Below are 17824 nucleotides of genomic sequence, written 5' to 3'. Positions count from 1 at the left end.
TTTATCTCGAGTCCTGCAAGGATATTCGTCCTTTTGAGTGCACCAATCACTTTGCCTTCCAAAGGATAATACTTGTGCCAAAGGACATCACGATCGTCCTTCAAATGTCCAAGATACAGTGGATTCTTGGAATTCTTGGCCGTTTTTCTATACATGACCCTTTGAAAATTTTCAGGTGAATTTTATTGGCATATCCTGAAACTCCTTGAGTGTCAACCGATAGAACTAGATATCCTGATGACAGCAAGTAAATCCTGACAGGATCCTGAGTGTTTTCACCGAGATATAGCAAAAAAAAAACAAATAATTTTGAATTATATCGGTTATTTAAAAAAAAAATCAAATTTGAAATTGGCGCCTCACAGCAAAATTAAATTTTTTGTAGCATACTTTGAGGGTGCACGAGAAGGTTGTTTTTCGAAAACAAGCTATACCTCGGCCATATCCTGCCGCATTTTCAAAGGACTTGTATTGCAAGGATCGCAAGGACCAACTCTATCGATTGGCATCAACAAAATATGGGGTCATCTAAGGATCCAACACTTGTCATTTTTCAGTCCGAGGGCCAAAGAAAACATGTGAAAATCATAAAGTGCAGGATAACTGGAGAACCACAAGGACGATTGGAATGTCCTTTGGCATGAGGGTAGGTCTCATCGAAGGACTCCGTTTGACATAGGACCCGCAAGGATCAGACAGGATATGACCGAGATATACGCAATTTTCTGTATAGAAAAATGTCATTTTATCTCGAGTCCTGCAAGGATATTCGTCCTTTTGAGTGCACCAATCACTTTGCCTTCCAAAGGATAATACTTGTGCCAAAGGACATCACGATCGTCCTTCAAATGTCCGAGATACAGTGGATTCTTGGAATTCTTGGGCCGTTTTTCTATACATGACCCTTTGAAAATTTTCAGGTGAATTTTATTGGCATATCCTGAAACTCCTTGAGTGTCAACCGATAGAACTAGATATCCTGATGACAGCAAGGTAAATCCTGACAGGATCCTGATTGTTTTCACCGAGATATGGCAAAAAAAAAACAAATAATTTTGAATTATATCGGTTTATTTAAAAAAAAATCAAATTTGAAATTGGCGCCTCACAGCAAAATTAAATTTTTTGTAGCATACTTTGAGGGTGCACGAGAAGGTTGTTTTTCGAAAACAAGCTATACCTCGGCCATATCCTGCCGCATCAAAAGGACATCACGATCGTCCTTCAAATGTCCGAGATACAGTGGATTCTTGGAATTCTTGGCCGTTTTTCTATACATGACCCTTTGAAAATTTTCAGGTGAATTTTATTGGCATATCCTGAAACTCCTTGAGTGTCAACCGATAGAACTAGATATCCTGATGACAGCAAGGTAAATCCTGACAGGATCCTGATTGTTTTCACCGAGATATGGCAAAAAAAAAAACAAATAATTTTGAATTATATCGGTTATTTAAAAAAAAATCAAATTTGAAATTGGCGCCTCACAGCAAAATTAAATTTTTTGTAGCATACTTTGAGGGTGCACGAGAAGGTTGTTTTTCGAAAACAAGCTATACCTCGGCCATATCCTGCCGCATTTTCAAAGGACTTGTATTGCAAGGATCGCAAGGACCAACTCTATCGATTGGCATCAACAAAATATGGGGTCATCTAAGGATCCAACACTTGTCATTTTTCAGTCCGAGGGCCAAAGAAAACATGCGAAAATCATAAAGTGCAGGATAACTGGAGAACCACAAGGACGATTGGAATGTCCTTTGGCATGAGGGTAGGTCTCATCGAAGGACTCCGTTTGACATAGGACCCGCAAGGATCAGACAGGATATGACCGAGATATACGCATGCTGATTTGCCAAATTTTGACCATCTATTAGTTTTTGTAGTTGCGAAACCAGGAAACAGATAGCGGCACTATTCCAGATTGCTGTTGATTTCTGTTCGCCTGATATTTGAACTGATGACTGGTCAACAACAACAACCACATTAATAATAATTGTTACTGTGATTGCTTCTGTTGTAGTTGTTGCAACATCTGAAATTTGAATGCAAATTGGACCTTTGTGTATATTGGAAAGCTATTCATTGGAAGAAGCGCATTGAAAATATTTATCAACTGGCAAAACCACATTCGGATAGTCATTAATGTCATGATTAATATAGACAATTTGCAATACGCCTACTTAGATACTGACGTTAGTAACTCCATATATTAAATTATATTCGGAAATAAGCCAGCGAGCTGCAGCGACTGGGTGCTCAAGGGCAGCCACGTGTGACTTTCTCTAGTGGACTATCAACTGCCAAGTAATTAAATTATTCAAGAACTATTCATCATGTTCGGTGTCAGGCGGCTGACACATCTACGCCTTGCTTCAGAGCTCTCCAAAATGATGCGGTAATAGTCGTGAATGCACAATTAACATATTATAAGTATTTATACATTTTTGTTTTGCGTATGGCGTATGACAGTGGTTTATAATTTAGGAATCTATGTGAGAAGCTAACTAATTAGTATGTCAGAGTCATCTATTTTGTAGCAGCCCAATAATTCATTGCACAATTACTTAACCCCTTTGCAGTCGCACTCTTTTACCCAAAACGCTGCCTAGGCTGCTAAGAGCGCTAAGGCCCAAATCTGTTTAATTAAGCTCTTCCACTCATAAGCTTCACACATACTATGAAATAGCCAAGCTTATTTGCAGGCTCATCACTCGGGGTCCAAACAATCTCGACACGTATCTATTTAAATGTAATATGTAAAGACTTAAGGCAAATAACCAATTTACTTCTAATGCCATGTTAAAATTTTTGTAAAAGCCATTTAATCGAATGGTCAAAGTTCTAAATGGTTTTAATTAAATTACGGTGATAAACGTACCAGGGCCAAACATGGGTATAAATACACATTCACATTGCCATTAAACAATCTTAACAGTTTTACGGACAAAACGGTAAGTTCTACAAGAGTTATGAGAAGAGCTCGGGTGTTTATTGTAGTTTTAACTTATATGTATAATAATGGCTTAATTCAATTACTTTCGATATTCTTAAAAGCTTCATGGCGATGGCGCTGCTGTATTCCGTATTTATGATCAGTGTGTTTATATAAACCAGATTTTCCAAGTTTTCGAATACATCGACCTGAACGAGCAAGAACCTCGTACGGTCTACATGTTCGCTGACTTTGTAGTTTTCTTCCAGGCATGAAGACGTACGAGCGTGGTCGATTATGACCCACATGACTCTTACTCTTTGAATTTTCATGGATGTCAATGTTTCTGGTTGTTCCCCGAATATTGTGAGCCATATGATTACGCTGTCTTCCAATATTAGAAGCACCTTCCGTATGCCTTAAACCATCTTTACGCCCGTGTTTGTTAGGGATTGCATCGCCGCTTTTAAACACCTTGCTGTCATACAATTGGCTATGTACGATGGTGGGTCGTTTCGATTCATCTGTACGGACTCGCCCATTTTTAGGGGCACATCCAAATGCTTTCATTATCTCATCATTTTTGCACTGAACTGTCTCTCTAAGTCCTGCTTTCCTTTTAGCCGAAGCCATAGTGTCGTCGTTCCATGTGTTTATGAAGAGGCGTTCCAAATATGCTTCTCGATCGACGCATCCCTTATTGACGATGAATATTTCATTAGAAGCACACTGGAGGTTACCCCCCATTAGATCTTTTATATTTTTAGATTTTAGGGGATCCTTGGGTTGTTCCAGTTGCATATTCTGATTCTGTGGATCCATAGAAATATCAGTTTTTGCTACTTCACACAAGCAAAGCAAAAGATAACAGTATACGAAGTAAAAAATATTAAGTGATATCATTTTTCTACTTTTCCATTAAAGAGCTGGAGAGTTACTGCTGCTATCGTTGATATATAGTACCTAGAACATCGAAAACGTATTCATTCGTAGAAAATTGATTGGATATCTCATTACGTATAAAAACAAATACTATCGGAGACGCTGTTCCAAAATAAATCTATTTAGTTCCAATTCAGCTTGCATATGCATGCAAACGCTAACTTAAAATGCATTGCGGCGGGTTAAATAATTTGTTATTATTGTTGTTGCTTCGCTGTTTCGTTTTGCAGTCTCAATTTCGCCCACAATAAAATTAATGTTTTACCTAGCCAATTTCAAACCGTTTATTTCACATAAAAATGCGATAAATAAGGAGCAGCCGCGACGAGAATACAGAGAACAGAGATGGCAAGAGAAGCACCCTCATTGCCGTTAATGCTGTTGTTGGCATATTTGTTGTTGCCGTATGTACGAGAACGAGTACCTACAGCTTTGAGAGTTTTCAACGTAAACAATGCAAAGGATGTGACACAAGGACACACGCCTCGGCTTAAAGAGTTCAAGCTCAGTAAGAAAAGAATATTCGTAGCATGAGAAGGTACTGGTGCAGAGCTTAAAAACAAAGCGCCGTAGTCCGAAAACAACAATGAAAAAGGGAATGATGGTGCGAGACGGGGTAAATATCCACAAAAAGCGAAGACAAAAGCTGCTCTTGTAGCACCACGACGCTGCTTATGTCGTTAGAGTTCTCCCACCACAATCACAGCAACAGCAACAGCTACAGCCACAGCAGCAGCAACTACAACAAAAATACTAACAAGAATTTTTGGCCACGTGGCCCAGCGAACTCCTTACGTGGCTGTTGTTAAAAATTTCATGTTAATGGCCACACGAAGCTCCACTCTTAACCTTTCGCCAAGGGGTCGCGAACATGCACATGTGAAAGTGCCGTCCAGGCCAGCGGACAACGGACAATGGACAGTGTGTGCAGTATGCGCGTGTATACATTTGAGTGTGAGTAACTGGGTCATTCTGTTGCCATATTTTGACGGTACCTTTATGTGAGGAGCTTATTTCCTTTCGTTGTCCTTTGCAAATTTAATTTCAACTTGTGCACTCTTTCTCCAAGCGCGAAATTCATCCCAACTCATCCCAGCCGAAGCACGAGGAAATGACTTTAATTAAGGATATCTTGTGAAATGCTTGCTCATATTTATAACCCCTTCTACAGGACAGAAGTGACTAGAACAAGTGAAAAAGCCGCAACCAGAGTGCTCAACTTAAAAAATACTTCATTTTCTGTTCAGTGTATTAAGATTTCTTAACTCATTTCTTTATATTTGTAACATACGAAACTATTCTTTGTCTTTTTATTGCTATGTGGTTTCAATTGAGGACGATTATCCTTTCCAAATAAATTAAGCATAATACCCTTGCACTAATTTGATACAGGGTATAAAAAGGTGTATAATCAAAGGGCAAGCGTCGTTAGAAAATAAAATCGAAATAACGGCGACAACGGGAGAGAGATAGCCCAGGAGCCCAGGAGACGTCCACAGAGGGAATGAAAGGGAAAAACACAAAAACAAAAAATCACCTAAAGCTGAACGAAAGGTAGACATAATACGCTTTACTGGCTGCCCTTCCGCTTGGCATTTGCTCCACTGCTATGGCTGTCACCTAGCTACCAAGTCCACAAAGGTGACCAGCTGGTATCGCAGCATTGTTCATGGAACGTTTGCTGGGCTTTTGACTTTGGTTATTTTAGCACATTGTCTTCGTTGAAGCTCCTTTATTTTGTTTTGACTAGTATTCTCCCTCTGCTTAGCTTTTACTGTTGGCTTGTTTGATTGTTTGTTTGTCAACGCTTTGGGACTTTTGCGAGGATAATCAGATATAAACTTTAGTGTCATTTGGACCAAGTTACTTAATTGCGCAAATAGCAGCTGGACTGCTGTTTTAAATATGAGCAATTTGATTTGGGTAAAAATATCAATATATTTGTAATGTCAAAAGTGTAATATGCACATTAAAAATATATATTAAAAGATAGTGGTTAATTTTTTTACACTCTATTGACATTACAAAAATAGTAGTTAACCAGACTTGGATGTCAGCGAATACCATATTTATTTGATATATGCTATATCTGAATTTATCACAATGTACATGTAATGTATATGTACATAAACCCAGTACAGTTTAGCCGAGTGTTAAAAAGTAATGACCTAATTCTGCGAGCCAAATAAGAATTTTAAAGTTTCTGACTTCTATGGTATTTACAAATTCAACTACAAATTAAAGTGTACTGTTTGCCAAGTAAGGGTACAAGACAATGTAATTGTTACATAAATCAAGCTGCCTGAAGTAGTGCAACGTTATATATAACACTGCCGATTGGATAAATACTTTAGTCAGTTTGCGCCAGACGCTGCCATAATTTCGATAGTACTATATTCAATATAACTGGCGCCCTATGTGAAAGTCAAAATAGTCTTAGCACGACACAATTTACTTTGAAAGTAAACTTTTGCTTAGAATTTATATATTAAAAATGGCATTCCACGAAAATCATTTATTATGTAATGTATGTATTGCCCCTAGAGGAATGTTTTGGGTACTATAAAAGCAGCCAATTATTAATATATTTATCAATCGTCTACACAGCCGGAGTCGCTTAGTCTTATGTAATTAGTGACTATAGTAGACGTAAATATAAGATAAGTAAAGTACAAGTCTAAAGCAAATTTCCAATTTCTAACTGTGACGTGCTTTCCGTTCTTTTATTAATTTCAGTTGAAAATTAAAACTAAAATGAAAGTTTCAAGGTGGTTGCCAATATTAATGTATTTTGTTTGCTGTGCGACTTTTATGGACGCTTATTGCTATAATATTTTTCCCCAGACTTAATGTCCTGACCTTGGTGGAGCTCACCAAAGGAATAAGACGATACAGAGCACAGTATTTCAAGAAAGTCTAAAGTAGATTTCACAAATATCATGCTCTACATTGCTTTGCTTAAATATTTGGGAAAGCAAAATTCTTGAGAAAATGCTTTGGATTTACTATGTGCGTGTGTGCTCGTTGCACTTGCAAGTAAATCCCCAAGGCGCATTGTTATTTCCGCATTATACAAAGCAGAATTGAGCAACAAGCGGAAATGGTTTAAAGGATATTGCAATTTTATTTTGGAAAAGTAGCTAAGGAAAAACACCAGAGGAACTGAAAATATGCAAAAATGTACAACACTCGAGCCGGAAGAATGCAAGAGAAATTGCAACAAAAACGACGAAAACTTACAATCTTGGTAGTTGCTCGTCGTATCAACTGCATCGACTTTGTTACAATATGCTTTACATTTATAAAATCCTTTTATTTTTTCAAAATTCATATTGAAACATGAAATTTCAGATACCGAGTCACATGAGGTAATACAATATTTGTTTAGCAAATTAGTAATAATGTGATATGTCATCAACAGCCAATTCGTAAAAGCTTGGATACAATGTAATTTCCCCTCTAAAATGTATAATTGGATATTTTTGATTGGAGCATCGAAAACTGTTTTTATCAATGATTAACAAGAGTGTGAGTATGTTGGTTGCGAAACAAGTTTGTATTCTACCAAATTGAACATATGCATTGATGAAAATGGTTCAGCTACGAACAACAACCGGATAACGAAGATAAATAGTCAAAAGTTTTCAGCTGCCTAATTGACAAGAAAATTGAAAATTTCCTTAATGAAGTGAACAGATTACCAAAGAAGTTTTCCTTTAAGAATAAGGACAAGCATTGCGCTTGCACCTAAATTCGTTTGTGATTTTAATTGCCATTTCCTTTACTAAATTTCTTATGTACATATGTAAGTCCAATAGATTGAATACATTCGTAAGTTCCTTTATGGTAACACTCATAGCCGTAGAATAAATATTTCCATTTCACAGGACACGTAATCTTTCTCAAAGTGCTCATCCAAACTCACACCTTCAAAATATATCTATCATCAACGCCTGATGCAAAGTTATAAAACAAACGCAAATGGTGAGCTTATTCTTTTAAAATTTGTATGTACTAAGTAAATGTGTATGTGCTTGTATGTGTGTGTGAGTCTATTATCCATGCAGTTTGCCAGTTGCACTTTTACTATTTGTACATTATTTGAGTTATGCCATGCTCAGACCTCGTTGAGCTTTTACTGCAATTTTGACACACCTGACGAGCTTCATACATTTAAGTGACACCTTCACCTCTACACTGTACTCCGTTTGTGACTCAGAACACATTCATGTATTGTAATCATACGCAAAGACCCGACTAATGCATTTTGAAATTACATAAAGCGGTATGACTAGCGACTGCTCTTCACATTCTAAGATGCTTACATAGGCCACGGGACTTACTTCACTTCTACCTGTCATCTAAGGTGGAAGAGTTGAAAGGTAAGCGCAGGGTAAGCACAGACCTGCTCATGCCAATTAGCAATTAGTTTAACATTTTTTGTCTTGTGCGGCCAAACGTTAAAAGGTATGCATTAGATGAGCCCAAGCCTCAGCTGACTGCTGCTTTGCTGCTTTGGCTGCACCCCAAACTAATTTCATCACAGTAAAGCATGTGGCAAAGTTTTTCCCATATGTTGCCCATTATTTGCCATAAAATTTAACATCAGGCAGCTTGCGCACCTACGCAGGACATTTTGTCTCTTACCTCCGATGCTTGCGTTCATACGAGTGTGTCGTTGTTGTTTTCCGCTTCATGCCGGAGTTGTAAATGTGCGCCGCGTGCGGTTGGTTTGCTAAAACGGACCCGAAAGAGCGGCGGCTGGCACTTTAGTTGTTCTGCCAAAAGTTTTTGTCATGCCTGGGACTAATTATAAAATAGCTCAAAGGCATTTCAAAGGCTGCCCAGGGAAGGCAGAAAAGAGTGAAACAGCGATTTAGAGAGAGAAATAGAGGGCAACAAGAGGCGATGAAAGAGAGACAGAGAGAGAGAGATTCAAATTTAAAGCTGCTTCCGTTTCAGCTACTGCTGCAGGGGCTGGACAAGAATATGGGTAACATGGCATGCTGCCGCAAACTAAACATTTGCTTGCCAATTTGTTGTTATTTATTTTTATGTTACCATTCCTCCCCATTGTTGTCCTAGCGGCTTGTAATGCTTGGCCCTTAAAAATAATAGTGTGGTTGTTATTATTGTTGCTTTTTGTACTCTGCAAACAAAATGAAAAGGGTAACTAGAGTTTCTTATTGAAAATGTTACGCGTTGTAATGATACCTAATAATTTATCCAACATATATTTAAATCAGCAAGAATATCGCACATGAAACCTCTATTATCAATACTATCATTTTAATTTCATAGTCGCATATTTTCTACTATATTATGATATATATAATATTTTGTGTATGTAAACGTGTGTGTAATGGAGCACACGCGCATATTTTTGGAAGAGTTTTGACAAACGTCTTGTAATTGGCAAGCATGGGGTTTTAACTTCGCCGTAGGCACCTACTGGTTTTTGTATCAGTATGCTGATGCTTGCTTATGTGTACGAGAATACATTTGTGTATGTGTAAAATGCTGTGGGTGGGTGCTGTAAGTATTCAATTTCCAGAAACCCTTTGGCAACATTCAGTTACACCACAGAAATTAGCACTTAAATCTGTGCTTAATTTGTGTCATTTGCGGAAATGTTTCTTTTTTCGGTACAAACAATTTTGCAATGGGAACGGGTCAAAGCATTGGCTATAACTCAAGGGCTTTATCAAAAAACCACTTACACACACAATCAAGTTAATGAAGCCATAATTATTTGGGTTAACAGCTTGCGAAGGAAAGCCAAATCGGCTTTCGTCCTGCTTCAGTTCATTGCGGCCAATTCACTTCTGGGTCCAACAAATCAAAGCGAACGCCTGATAAGCAAATAGGAAGATGCGCTGGAGGGAGCAATCAAGCAAATAAATACACATTTGCAAGCCTTTTGAATAAATGGACGATCATAAATTTAGCTTTCTTTCCATACACACATTGCATAACCAAAAAAAAATATATGTCTGTATGTATGTACTGTAGACAAAATGCGAAATAAGTCTAACTATTGTGGAACATAGCGAGTGGGAGAGCGAGTGAATAAAACAAAAAGGCCACAAACATAATACTGAAACAGTCAGAAGATGGAACAGCGACATGAGTATTGTCGCTGTATTAGTATTGAATTTAGGAATAGTGGAAAGGATCTACTTATGTTAATTATTGGTATGTTTTTGTTAATAATAATTCTTATTATTATTATTAGAATTGATGTAATTAGGTACCCTTTACACAAGACAGCTTATGCCAATGTTTCGGATAAACAATAAATGTTTAATGCAACAATTAAACGCCATTTTTCATTAGCGCCATGTGAACTGGGCAGCCCCAAAGCAACCGACAAACTGTCAAATGTTTGCCATCAAAAGCTATTAGCTGAACGTATTAAATTGCATAATCAACATTAGAGTCGACTTGTTTACCCAACAACAAAGTCAACAGAAACTGGTACTAAGTGTTGCCAAAATATAAATAATAAGCCACATACAATAAAGGATATAATCATTGGACCTGGCATAGCGGGGAGAGTCAGCTGCCTACATATCTATATGTTTTGCAAGTTCGCATTTATGTATTTACATTTGTATGTGTGTACATCAGTGCTCATTCATACTATTTACTTTTCCACGGACTCGCTTTGGGGGTTGCGTGTTTGACTTTCCCATGCGGCAGCCTGTTTGCTTAGGTCAGCCTCAGAATTAGTCAATAGTTGCCAAGATCAAAGCGAGCACAAAACTACTTAATTTCCCTGGGAACATATGCCATTCGTCATCGTTCTCATATTTGATACGGGGGCAAAAATAGTCATTAGAAATGCATAAATCAAGGAAAACAGATTTAAATATCAAGCATATCGCTTGACATTTGATTTAATATGCAAAGCGTTGACTCAGACAAGAGTAAAGCAACAATGACAGAGATAGTAAGACGAGTAATGCCAAACCCAAGCCAGGCAAATTTAATGAATTATTAAATTAGCTGATTAATTCTTTACAGACATAATCACTTGATGCATATGCATATATACATATGCCAAACTTGACGTTCTCTTCAATTTAATATGTAAATTTTTGGCATATTCGGATTGAATGATGGAGCAAATAAGGTATAAAATGATCTGCTTTGAGCATTAAAATTACCATCTTTTTGTGTTGTTATTAAAAATGATAGACACGTTTCCGTTGTTAATTATTAATTTTCGCAGACTTCACAGTTCTGCTAGGTAGAAACGTGTCACAAATAACTTGAATTGCATAATAAAACGCTTCTCTCATGTGCACATGACGTTCGGGTTTTTATAAGCTGTCAATTTGTTTACACGTCAGCGTTGTCTTTGTTGTTGTTGCCGTTTTTGTTGTCGTTGTCGTTGTCGTTGTCGCTGTCGCAGGATGAGAAGCTGCCATTGACTTTGTCACTGCCGCAACTGAAATATTAACAGTTCCTACGATGCGCCATGTCTTGTTTCACATGTTTCGCAACTTCACTCCCGCACTGTGTGCTGGTGATCCTTATGGCAAGCACTTTGCCAGGCGCATTTAATATTTCCACCAGTCGCGCACATCGTACAGATAATGCTCTTGGGAAATGGGAACTGGGGTACCAACAACAACATTACAACCAACAACCAACACCAGCATCAGCAACAGGACAGGAATTGGAATGAGAACGAGAATGAGAATGAGAGGCTAGCCAGGCCACAAAAACAAGCACTTCAGGTCGACTTTGACTGTGTCTCAAAGGTCTGTCTTGTCGCTGTATCTCATGCGTGCGTTTATCTTGATGTTGTGCCAACCCAGTTATGAGTGGAGGTGTAAAAATGCTATGTGCGTGTGTAAGTGACGAAAAACGCATAAAATAGCATAATTTGTCAGCATGATCACGGCAAGCACACACAGATGGCATAACAATGAACCCAGCTGAATGATTGCCGAGCCATGTGTCGACTTGCTTCGGCATATGTACATTTTCGGTTGTAACTTGCGTTTATTGGAATCGGAACCAGTTGATCTATGATTACAATAAATGACAATTACACTAAATATACACAAATTAATTAATTAAGTTACTCTAGATTTAAATTTTCTCTCTAAAGTCAAATTTGAAATTGAATTCATGCAAGTAGTTTTAATAACCCAATAAAGACATCTGGTATGTAGAAGTCGATGTGTTCAAACATTTAGTCAGCATGATAACAATTCACATTCCAATCATTGTATGTATGTTGTGAATAAGAAAACCATTGCATTGATTGCGGTAAGCTAATTAAAGTTCATTAAATTATAAGCAGTGTGAAAAAGGTAATTCTATTTTTAACAAAGGACATTATCAATCTAGGAAACACTTTTTCGCTGCCTCTGTCTGTTTTAAGCACTGAGGTAATGCCAAATATTAATGTATGTACATACATCTAACATATGTGTATAACATAAGTAGATACTTGAATGAGAAGTCAAATTTTTGTTTTTTTTCGGTCTAATGTTTTTTACATTTAATTAATTCTACTTTTAATTCATTACGAATTGTTTATTTCAGTGGCGAATTGTGTTTTTGTCTTCCGGCAAATTGAATAGCATTCTTTGGCCAAATGCTTAACAAATAGCATACGTATACACCTGTGAAAACAGAACTGAATTGTTTAATTTTCTTTTCTTTTTTATTTTTTTATATATATAAATGAACCAAATGGGTAGTTGAAAAGTTGTTTTTTTGCCGTTTGTTTGGCTCTTAGCTTGGCTGCAATTTCAGCGCGTGCCAATTAAAAAAAAGTTTTTGACCGGCAGCAGTTTGCACTGCAATTTGAGTTTAACAGTTCTAGCTTTTATTGCATTTTAAATCGGGCTTAGCCATATAGCATTGCCTCATCGATTATTTATCGCAAGTTCTCATAAATATAAGTACCTTAAAATTCACGTATTGGATTCGTTCTGTAATAAAAATAAAAATGATGCTTTGCAGCAGTTATATGTCTGCCTTTTATAAGAACACGTTTATTATTTATATGATACCGCTTTACTTTGCCTATCAGCTAATTGTTGCGCAAATCCAGATCTTCCAAATGTACTTATAGGAACATGAGTGTGTTCCTTTCCTTCACACACTTCGTCGCTTTTTACTGAAAAGACACTCGAGCGTAAATACTTCAAAGATCCAGCCACTGGCTTCTTTACATAGAGGCCTAATTAGCATACTTATACCCAGTATAATTGGAGAAGAGGGTATGCTAATACGGGGAAGTCATGCAGGCAAGTTATTTTACTATCTACAATAAAACTTTTTTTTTGTTTAGATTGCTTAAACTGTATCTCTAATGTTAATACTCAATCGTAGCATATAGGACAATTGCTATCATTAAAATAAAACTTGGAAAGAATATAGAAGGTAGACCGGCTTATTCATGTTACATAGCATGTCGTTGGCAGCCCAAATTTTGAATTGTTGACATGGTGATATATTCTTTTAATTTATTCCAATTTATTTAATCAGGCACTCGTTGTATCACAACGCGACAAGAACTCATATTAGGGTAAAAAAAAAAAGAAATTGACTTTCCTATCCTGGTTTCCTAGGGTGAAAGAAGCAAAGCAGTTTCATGGTATTTGTAATTAAAAAGCACTCAGGCTGGCCAGATAATTTGAAAAGTAAGTTAATACAAGACCTCGCTTTGACGCTTCTCTGACGCTGCTCACGTCTCAGGCACGTCATAAAAAAGCCAAAAGCGAGCGCGATAAAAATACATTTATCAATCAAAACTTCAATGGGAACTTCAATGGGAACTTTGCGTAAGTTGCAGCATAAAAATATTTATTTTATACGACGGACGAGGATCGAGTAGATGGGATGCCTCTGTAGCTGCTACTTAATAGCTTTCATTTGCAAAAGCAATTCACAAAATCTCGCGGACACTGGACCACGGCTCCAGGACGTGCACGAAATGCTCAAATTCACGCACGTCACTTAAATTTCCCTCAACATTTGCAGGCAGAAAATATGAGCCAAATAGAGTTTGCTAACTGGAATTCAGTCAGGATGGCTTCTAAGGTTATTTTACGCAATGTAGGCTTTTACCACCCGTACTACTCAAGTTGTAGATAATCACTCCATCTGTTCAAATATTATATATATAGTATATTCATATATAATATATAAAATGTTCAATAATTACCGATATTCCTATTATAGTCAAAAATTTGTAAATTCGTTCGCTTACTTTGTTAGCTGTTGTATTACTTCCATATATTCTCATTATTTCATACCGGCATCTGACAGTAGCTAAATGCTAATTAGCAGATTAATAATGCTTATTTTAAAAATGAATTTATTTCCAACAATTTTGTATATAAATTTGGTATCGAATTGGTAAAAACTAAACAAAATCCCTGGAGTATACAGGCAATCTTTTGACAATACGCAGTCAATACTCTTATTAGAAAAGAAATTGTGCACTCATTCGTGTTTTCGAGAACTTTTTTAATTAGAATTGGGAAAAGGGATGCCATAAAATTAGGAACGTCTCGAGTGAAATGATATTCAGATTTGTTTAAAAACCAATACTGCTGGTTTTATATTCATATTATATTCAGGATGAACTTCTCGGCAAAGTGTTGCCAAAGCAAACACAAATCAGCGCAAATCAAATATGCAATCTTTTTGCAATTGCAACGCAATCAAAAACTAGCAAAAACTTTTTCCAGAGCATTAGAAATGCCAACAAACAAAACTTGCTCAAACTTTCGACGTAAAAACCAAGTATATGCGGCAGTCAACAATCTCGCCCTACATACTCGAAATTGTTGGAATATGTTTGATTTGTATGTATATCCAAGCATTGAATCGGAATCAAGAATTAAATGTTAATGCGTAATTATCAAGAGACGCAGTTTTTTATTAATAACACATTCTAAGGGAAACGAGTCGAAAAATTATCAATGCCTTACAAAACTTGGTTTGAAATTAAATCACCAACTCTGTGAAAAAAAGCAGCCAAGGAAATCGCAATAAACGCAATAATATGTACAAATCATAAGTGCTTTCAAATAATACGCCATGGATACATTATTAGTGACTTCCGGGAAAAAGCGTCGATATCTTAGGCGGTTGCATTGAACAAATACACTGCAAATGAAAATTAAGAAAGTTGTACTCGTTGTACGAATAGCTAAGGACACAATGTAATGCTTCGCAGCCTGCAGTTTGAACAGAGTGTAGGCTTATTTATGACGTACTATTGAGTTGCCAGTTTTACTGATGCTGCTGCTGTTGCTGTTACTACTGTGGCGCTTCAACTTGATAAATGTGCAACGGCGTGACGGGAAATGGATTTTGAGGCACATCTTGAGTTATGCGACCAGCGCTTATCGAAGCACAGGGCGTCTCTACTAACACAATCACAATCACTACCACTTCCCATACCACTATCACTGCAACTACAACTTCAATTAAGGATTCAAGTTGCTCTCAAGCGAACTATGCAGTTGTTAAGTTCGAGCTGGTCAGCCAAGAGCGTGCAAAGTCAAGTGGAGGCCACTGCTCAAACCTGTGCTTCGCCGTGGGGCAAGACAAATGCTTACAAATGTTGGTAAAGGTTGTCTGAAGTATTTGCTGGGTATTCGCTCTTGTCTGGCATCTGGGAAATAAACGAGTCAGCATTTGTTAACGGAACTATAGGGTTGATTGAATTGTTATTGTTATTGCTAGTTCGTCTTAAAGTTGGCTTAACTTGCACCTAAAGAATTTCAGTAAGCATACTATATACCTTTTTTCGTATTTATAAATTAATACACAAATAGAAGTTCATAAATTAGATATAGTAATTGGATATAGTTAGCAAAAAAAATCAAGTTATGGTTGTTGCACTGGAGTGTTTGCTTTCATACTTGCTTATCGATTACTTATTTTGTTGGTATTCAAAGCAACAATATAAGTGTGCTTCTCATTCGTTTTATTCGAAGGAATACCTTTTTTTTCGAATTGCATCATCAAGAGTTTATCACAGACATTATTACCTAGATATATGCACATACCACAGATATTCTTTGTTGCCACTTATACATACATACACAAATAAATAATTCCTAATAGGAATGTCTTGCCTTAAATTAAAACACGGTCGAAACTGCGCGTCAAACTTCCTAGTATATATGTATTTACAGTTTTCAATTAAAGAGATTGCCAACGACAATAATTTACACAAGGACCTAGCTCCAATAGGGCAGCTGCCTCGCTATACGTTTCTTATAACTAGAGTCGCTGCTGATGTTGCTGACAGTCGCACGTACGCTTAATTAGAAAAAGTTGCAGCGCCCACCTCAACGCTACTTTGGGCTTGCCCCCGCTCCAGCAAGTTGCTGGCAACAATTGTCCGCATTTTTGCAGCGGAACTAAATTTACACTTCAGTTTTATTATTTTCCGACAAACGCGAAAAAGCGCGACTAATTTTTGAGCGCACAGCCTGGTCTTCATTTCCACATTTTCATCCGTTACAAAAATAAGCTTACACAAAATTATACCTAATAGAGTTGCGCCAGAAGTTTTCAACGTATGAGTACAAACACTTTAATGATTAATGGATCAAGATATCAAATAAAATATATTTTAGCTACGGACTATTTCATGGTGTGATATCCTTTTTTCTTAATTCAATAGCGGATTATGAATAACGACTAATGCAAGCTAAAAGTTTTAATTCGTAAATTATTTTTACTTCTTGACCAACTACCCTGAGCAATGCATACTGGGAACGGATGTCACGTGCGCATCATTTTCCACCACTTTTGTTGCCTTTGGCTGCAAATGCTGTAATTATAACGAGCGTTGCTTAAATTAGATACCACAGGCGTTGCACTAACTACGAGTCAGACAAAACAATAGGAAGGCAGAACAGGCGACATAACCAGGAGCTCTAGAGCAAGGCCACCATCAGCCTCTGCTGCCTGCTTCAGCGACGAGCATTCATTAAACACGTTCGTATGTGATCTTTACTCCCGGTCCCATGTTTATACTGTCTGTTGTGGCAACGTCCGATATTGTTGTTTTTGTGTGTTGGCTTATTGTTGGGCATTTTTCCCTTTCTTGTTGCTCATGATTTTTTGTCGTCGTCAGCGTGATTAGGTGTACTCCGTTGCAGTAGTTTTATTGTTGATGACAAGGATATTTCCTCACTGTGATATCTATCAGAGATACAAGAAAACAAAGAAAAAAACAATATTTTATTTACATATTTGTTTCATCACACCTACATTTTAAGTAATACTAGCAGTTAATACCAATTAACAAACTTTCACTCCGGGCTTACGAACTCGACCTCAAAACAGAACGCTTGACTCGTTTTCATTTCCATCATTAACGGCATCATTTACTAAGAGCATCTCTAGCGCCCACACCAAGCACTAACTGGCGTGTTTGAGGCTGAAAGTTGCAACTAATGAGACTCCGAAACATAATTGTTGGCATTTAGATGAGTTAGATGAGTCCATGCTACAACATATAACATACCTTTCATCGCATATAAAAAAAAAGCATACACGCGCTTAATATTTTATGCCCAGTCACTCTAAGCTAAACCTCCCAATTCTAGGCTTGTGTGTGTTCATATGCATAAGCATAAACAAAAAGACAACAGAAGTGGCGGCAAATGCGACAGGTCCAGCAGTTAAGGAAGCACAATGAAAACAAGTGCACCTAATGACACAATTTCACACACCTACACACACTTCCGCACCGCCATACGAATATATGTAGTACATCATACGTGCAGAAGCTGAGCGAGTCAAAAACTGTTATACCATCCAAGAGGTGCTCACGGCGGATGCGTATTCTCTTCTCGGTTAGCACCAACATCGTATTGTACCTTCGTTTTCGTTTTCGTTTTCGAAACTCGCTAGCGAATGATGGCAAACTCAGTCGGGTTATTCGGTTCT

At 37.3% G+C, this 17824-nt stretch overlaps 2 protein-coding genes across 2 annotated transcripts in view; both read right to left on the bottom strand.

Annotated features, from left to right (window-relative positions):
• Positions 1-2956: 2956 nt before the first annotated feature.
• On the bottom strand, positions 2957-3880 carry LOC117575104 (uncharacterized). Its single transcript, XM_034259206.2, has one exon. It carries the CDS (start codon positions 3836-3838, stop codon positions 3032-3034), a length of 807 nt encoding a protein of 268 aa, XP_034115097.1. The 5' UTR covers positions 3839-3880; the 3' UTR covers positions 2957-3031.
• Positions 3881-16467: 12587 nt separating this feature from the next.
• LOC117575108 (single-strand selective monofunctional uracil-DNA glycosylase) overlaps positions 16468-17824 on the bottom strand; it is a 99599-nt gene continuing 98242 nt past the window's right edge. The window contains exon 4 of the mRNA XM_052006737.1: positions 16468-17074. The gene's annotated coding sequence lies outside the window, so the exon portion shown is untranslated. The remainder of the gene's footprint in view (positions 17075-17824) is intronic.

The sequence above is a fragment of the Drosophila albomicans genome, chromosome 2R, assembly GCF_009650485.2.
Source record: "Drosophila albomicans strain 15112-1751.03 chromosome 2R, ASM965048v2, whole genome shotgun sequence".
In the NCBI taxonomy this organism is placed as follows: domain Eukaryota; kingdom Metazoa; phylum Arthropoda; class Insecta; order Diptera; family Drosophilidae; genus Drosophila; species Drosophila albomicans.
Note: the sequence above shows the minus strand (reverse complement) of the source record. Positions and strands in the feature narration are given on the sequence as shown.